Below are 5835 nucleotides of genomic sequence, written 5' to 3'. Positions count from 1 at the left end.
AAAAAAAAATGGGTAAAAAAGAGAGAAAAAATGGGCTCAAACCATGGAAAAAAGGGGAAATGTCCCCCAGATCCCTGGGGAACGGCAGCTGGCATCAGAGGTGGCATCAGCAGGTGGCAGGGTGGCAGCAGGAGGTGGCAGGGTGGCAGCAGGGTGGCATCAGGAGGTGGCAGGGTGACAGTGGGTGGCATCAGGAGGTGGCCGTGGCCCAGACTCTCTTTTCCACCAGGGCACAGTACCTGTCGGGGACACCGGTGTCCCTGCAGGGGACACAGTGACACAGGAGGGGACATCAGCGGTGCCAGGAGGTGACACAGGAGGTGGCACAGGTGACAGGAGAGGTGCCAGGAGTGGCACAGCAGGTGGCACAGGGGGTGACAGAAGTGGCATAGAGGTGACAGAGGTGGCCCAGGGGGTGACAGAGGTGACACAGGGTGTGACACAGGTGGCACAGGGGGTGACAGAGGCGGCACAGGGGGTGACAGAGGTGCCAGAAGTGGCACAGCAGGTGGCACAGGGGGTGATAGAAGTGGCACAGGGGGTGACAGAGGTGAAAGAAGAGGTGCCAGGAAGTGCCAGAGGTGCCAGAAGTGACACAGGAGGTGGCACAGGGGGTGACAGAGGTGGCACAGGGGGTGACAGAAGTGGCACAGGGGGTGACAGAGGTGGCACAGGGGGTGACAGAGGTGGCACAGGGGGTGACAGAGGTGCCAGAAGTGACACAGCAGGTGGCACAGGGGGTGACAGAGGTGGCACAGGGGGTGACAGAAGTGGCACAGGGGGTGACAGAGGCGACACCGCGGGTGACAGAGGTGGCACCTCACCTGAGGCGCTGCAGTTTCTGCCGTCCCACGCGTGCCAGGCGCTCTGCCCGCTCCCGCTCCCGTGCCAGCTCCCGCTGTCCCTCCTCGATGGCCGCGGCTCTGTCGCGCTGTCGCCGCTGTCGCGACTCCCGGATCTGCTCCTGCAGCGCCTCCGCGTGGGCGCGCTGTGCCCGCTGCCGTGCCAGCTGCTGGTCCTGCTCGCGTGCCAGCTGCTGCTCCTGGGCACTGGGGACACGGGGACATTGGCACTGTGACACTGGCATTGTCACTGTGCCCGCTGCCGTGCCAGCTGCTGGTCCTGGGCACTGGGGACACGGGGACACCACTGTGACACTGGCATTGTCACTGTGCCGGCTGCTGTGCCAGCTGCTGCTCCTGCTGGGCACTGGGGACACGGGGACACCACTGTGACACTGGCGCTGTGCCCGCTGCTGTGCCAGCAGCTGCTGCTCCTGGGCACTGGGGACACGGGGACATTGGCACAGTGACACTGGCACAGCTGTGACACTGTGACACTGGGGACACCGACACAGCCCCCTGGGCACGACTGGCACAGCGCCCGGGGTGACACCGGTGTCCCCAGAGCCGCCAGGATGGCACAGGGACCCTGCCAGAGCCACCTGCTCACACCTGGGTGACACTGGTGTCCCCAGAGCCGCCAGGATGGCACAGGGACCCTGCCAGAGCCACCTGCTCACACCTGGGTGACACTGGTGTCCCCAGAGCCGCCAGGATGGCACAGGGACCTGCCAGAGCCACCTGCTCACACCTGGGTGACACCGGTGTCCCCAACCCCCCGCCGTCCCCGTGGCAGCCCCGGTGCCACCCACCTGAGCAGGGCGAGGAAGTCGCGGCGCTCCTGCTGCAGTGCCAGCGCCAGCTGCTGTCGCCGCTTTGTCGCCTGCTCGCAGCGCTCCCGCTGCAGCTCCTGCAGCAGCTCCGCGCGGCGCCGCTCCCGCTGCAGCTCCCGGAGCCGCCAGTCCCGCTCCGCCGCCTCCTGGCTGCGCCTGGAGCGCAGAGCCTCCTGCGGGGACACCGGGGACACTGGGGACAGTGACAGGGACAGGGGACACTGGGGACACTGGGAACACTGGGGACAAGGACAGCTCCCGGCAGCGCCAGTCCCGCTCCGGTGCCACCTGGCTGAGCGTGGAGCGCAGAGCCTCCTGCGGGGACACCGGGGACATCGGGGACACTGGGACGGTGACAGGGACAGGGGACACTAGGGACAGTGAGGACACTGGGGACAGTGGGGACAGTGGGGACAGTGGGAACAGGGACAGCTCCCGGCAGCGCCAGTCCCGCTCCGCCGCCTCCTGGCTGCGCCTGGAGCGCAGAGCCTCCTGCGGGGACACCGGGGACACTGGGGACAGTGACAGGGACAGGGGACACTAGGGACACTGGGAACACTGGGGACAAGGACAGCTCCCGGCAGCGCCAGTCCCGCTCCGGTGCCACCTGGCTGAGCGTGGAGCGCAGAGCCTCCTGCGGGGACACCGGGGACATCGGGGACACTGGGACGGTGACAGGGACATTGGGGACACTGGGGACATTGGGGACAGTGGGGACACTGGGGACAGGGACAGCTCCCGGCAGCGCCAGTCCCGCTCCGCCGCCTCCTGGCTGCGCCTGGAGCGCAGAGCCTCCTGCGGGGACACCGGGGACACTGGGGACAGTGACAGGGACAGGGGACAGTGGGGACATTGGGGACACTGGGGACAGGGAGATTGGAGCTCTACCAGGTTTGCACCGGGACATGGCAGGTTTGGGGACACTGGGGACACTAGGGACACTGGGGACAGTGGGGATACTGGGGACAGTGGGGACAGTGGGAACAGGGACAGCTCCCGGCAGCGCCAGTCCCGCTCCGTCGCCTCCTGGCTGCGCTTGGAGCGCAGAGCCTCCTGCGGGGACACCGGGGACACTGGGACGGTGACAGGGACTGGGGACAGTGGGGACAGTGGGGACAAGGACAGCTCCCGGTGCCGCCAGTCCCGCTCCGCCGCCTCCTGGCTGCGCCTGGAGCGCAGAGCCTCCTGCGGGGACATTGGGGACAGTGACAGGGACAGGGGACACTGGGGGCATTGGGGACATTGGGGACAGGGACAGAGACAAGGGACGCTGGGGACATTGGGGATATTAGGGACATTTGGGACACTGGGGACAGGGACAGCTCCCGGTCGCGCCACTGCCGTTCTGCCGCCACCTGGCTGCGCTTGGTCCGCAGAGCCCCGGGGAGGTGACAGCACCCTGGGGAGGTGACAGAGCCCCGGGGAGGGGACAGAGGTGGCAGTGCCACCCACCTGCGCCTCCTGCCAGCCCCGCTCGTGCTCCTGCGTGGCCTTGAGCCGCTCCAGCTCCCGCTGCCGCTCCTGCCGCAGCCGCGCCCGCTCCGCCGCCAGCGCCGCGTCCCGCTCCTGGGGACAGCGACACCGCTGGGGACAGCGACACCGGCACGGGGACAGCGACACCGGGACAGGGACACCGCTGGGGACAGCGACACCGCTGGGGATAGTGACACCGGCACAGGGACAGCGACACCGGGAGAGGGACACCGCTGGGGACAGCGACACAGGGACAGGGACACAGCTAGCGACACGAGGACACCACTGTGACCCTGGGCCAGCTGTGTCACAGGGACATCGGCTGGGGACAGGGACACACAGTGGGGGACAGAACCCTGGGAAGGTGGCAAAGTCCTGGGGAGGTGACAAAGCCCCGGAAGGTGACAGCACCCTGTGGGAGGTGACAGCACCCTGTGGGAGGTGACAGCGCCCCGGGAGAGGTGACAGCGCCCCGGGGGAGGTGACAGTGCCCCAGGGGAGGTGACAGTGCCCTGCCAGCCCCGCCGGGACAGCGACACAGGGACAGGGACACCGCTGGGGACACGAGGACACCACTGTGACCCTGGGCCAGCTGTGTCACAGGGACATCGGCTGGGGACAGGGACACACAGTGGGGGACAGAACCCTGGGAAGGTGGCAAAGTCCTGGGGAGGTGACAAAGCCCCGGAAGGTGACAGCACCCTGTGGGAGGTGACAGCACCCTGTGGGAGGTGACAGCGCCCCGGGAGAGGTGACAGCGCCCCGGGGGAGGTGACAGTGCCCCAGGGGAGGTGACAGTGCCCTGCCAGCCCCGCCCTCACCCCCTTCTGGCGCTGCTCCTCCAGGGCCCGCAGCTCGTCGCGCCTGTCGCGCTCCCTGTCGCGCTGTCGCAGCCGCTGGTTCTCCGCGTCCACCGCCTTCATCTCGGCCAGGAGCTGCCGCTTGCGCTGCTGCTGCTGCTGCCAGGCCTGGCCACAGCGCGGGGACAGCGCGGGGACAGCGGTCCCGTCACCGCAGAGTCCCGAAAACCCCGCCTTCCCACGGGGATCCCAGTTCCGTGGGATCCCCATTCCCCGGGATCCCCAAACGCCTGGGATCCTCAATTTCCCGGGATCCCCCATTCCCCGGGATCCCCAAACACCTGGGATTCCCCTGCTATAGATCCCAATTCCATGGGATCCCAAAGCCCTGGAATCCCCTTGCTATGGATCCCCATTCCCTGGGATCCCAAACCCCTGAGATCCCAAATTTCCCGGGATCCCCCATTCCCTGGGATCCCAAACCCCTGGGATTCCCCTGCTATAGATCCCAATTCCATGGGATCCCAAACCTCTGGGTTCTCCCATTCCCTGGGATTCCCCTGCTATAGATCCCCATTCCCTGGGATCCCAAACCCCTGGGATCCCCCTCATGAGGACCCCCATTCCTTGGGATCCCCAATCTCTGGGATCCCCAGCAGCTCCGTGTCCCCCTCTCACTGATGCCACCACGTCCCCAAGGCCACCAGAGCCCCGATCCTGCCCCACGCCCTTCCCAGCCCTTCTAACCCAAATTCCCAAATTCCCGAATTCCTGAATTCCCGCTGGGAATCTCCCACCTCGCGATCCTCCCTCTTCATCTGCTCCAGGCGCTCCATGAACCTCTGGCCCTCCTGGAATTTCTGCTCGGCCCTCAGCGCCCGCTGCTCCTGCCTCTGCTCTATCTGCTGGAGCACCTCCAGCTTGGTGCTGGGAATTCGGGAAGCATTCGGGAATTATTTGGGAATTCGGGAATTTGGGAATGGAAAAGTTCTGTTCTGGTTCCAGAATTGTGGAGTTGGAGTGTATGGGGTGGGGAAGGGAAAAGGAGGGGAAAGGGAAAGGGGGAGAAAGTGAAATGGAAAAGGAGAAAAAGAAAAGGGGAAAAGGAGAAAAAAAGGGAAAGGGGAAAGAGGGAGAAAGGAAAAAGAGGGAAAGGAGATAGGGAAAAAAGGAGGGGAAAGAAGGAAAAAGGGGAAAGGAGAAAGGGTAGAAAGGGAAAAGGCAAAAAAAGGGAAAAGAAGGAAAAGGATGGGAAAGAAAGGGAAAAGGGGATAGGGAAAGAGGGAAAAAGAAAGGGAAGAAGGGAAAAGAGGGAAAGGGGAAACAGAAAAGAAGGGAAAGGGAAAAGAAAGGGGGAAAGGAAAAGGAGAAAGGGGAAAGGGAAGAGGAAAAAAAGAATGGGGAAAGGGAGAAGAGATAAGGGAAAAGAGATAAGCTAAAAAGAGGAGAGGGAAAAGAAGGGGAAAGGGTAGAGGAAAAGGGAAGAGGAAAAGGAAAAGGAAGCACGGACCTGATGAGCTCCTGCTTCCTGCAGCGCTCCAGCTCGTCCTGCAGCTGCAGCTCCTTCTCCTGCTCGCTGTCCATGAGCCGCTGCAGGCGCTGCTCCTCCGCCCGCTGCTCCGCCTGCATCTGCCGCTTCTCCGCCAGCTGATGGTCCAGGATGGAGCTGCAGCGGGCACTCAGCAGGAGCTGTGGGACGTGGGAATGGGAATGGGAATGGGAATGGGAATGGGAATGGAAATGGGAATGGGAAATGGAAAAGGGAGCCCTGGAGCTTCTCCTGCCTGTCCAGGATGGAGCTGCAGCGGGCACTCAGCAGGAGCTGTGGGAAATGGGAATGGAAATGGGAAAGAGGGAAATGGGAAATGGAAAAGGGAAAAGGGAGCC

General features: G+C 64.3%; 1 protein-coding gene across 1 annotated transcript; it reads right to left on the bottom strand.

Moving 5' to 3' along the window:
* Positions 1 to 151: 151 nt before the first annotated feature.
* On the bottom strand, positions 152 to 5651 carry LOC121351318 (cilia- and flagella-associated protein 45-like). Its single transcript, XM_041463344.1, has 7 exons — positions 5459 to 5651; positions 4746 to 4875; positions 3970 to 4116; positions 3128 to 3241; positions 1655 to 1848; positions 825 to 1049; positions 152 to 260 (listed from the first exon to the last, which is right to left on the bottom strand). Exons 1-7 carry the CDS (start codon positions 5575 to 5577, stop codon positions 191 to 193), a joined length of 999 nt encoding a protein of 332 aa, XP_041319278.1. The 5' UTR covers positions 5578 to 5651; the 3' UTR covers positions 152 to 190.
* Positions 5652 to 5835: the final 184 nt, after the last annotated feature.

This window comes from Pyrgilauda ruficollis, unplaced genomic scaffold (assembly GCF_017590135.1).
Source record: "Pyrgilauda ruficollis isolate IOZ18807 unplaced genomic scaffold, ASM1759013v1 scaffold1643, whole genome shotgun sequence".
In the NCBI taxonomy this organism is placed as follows: domain Eukaryota; kingdom Metazoa; phylum Chordata; class Aves; order Passeriformes; family Passeridae; genus Pyrgilauda; species Pyrgilauda ruficollis.
The sequence above is the reverse complement of the archived record's forward strand: the minus strand, read 5'-3'. Positions and strand labels throughout refer to the sequence as shown.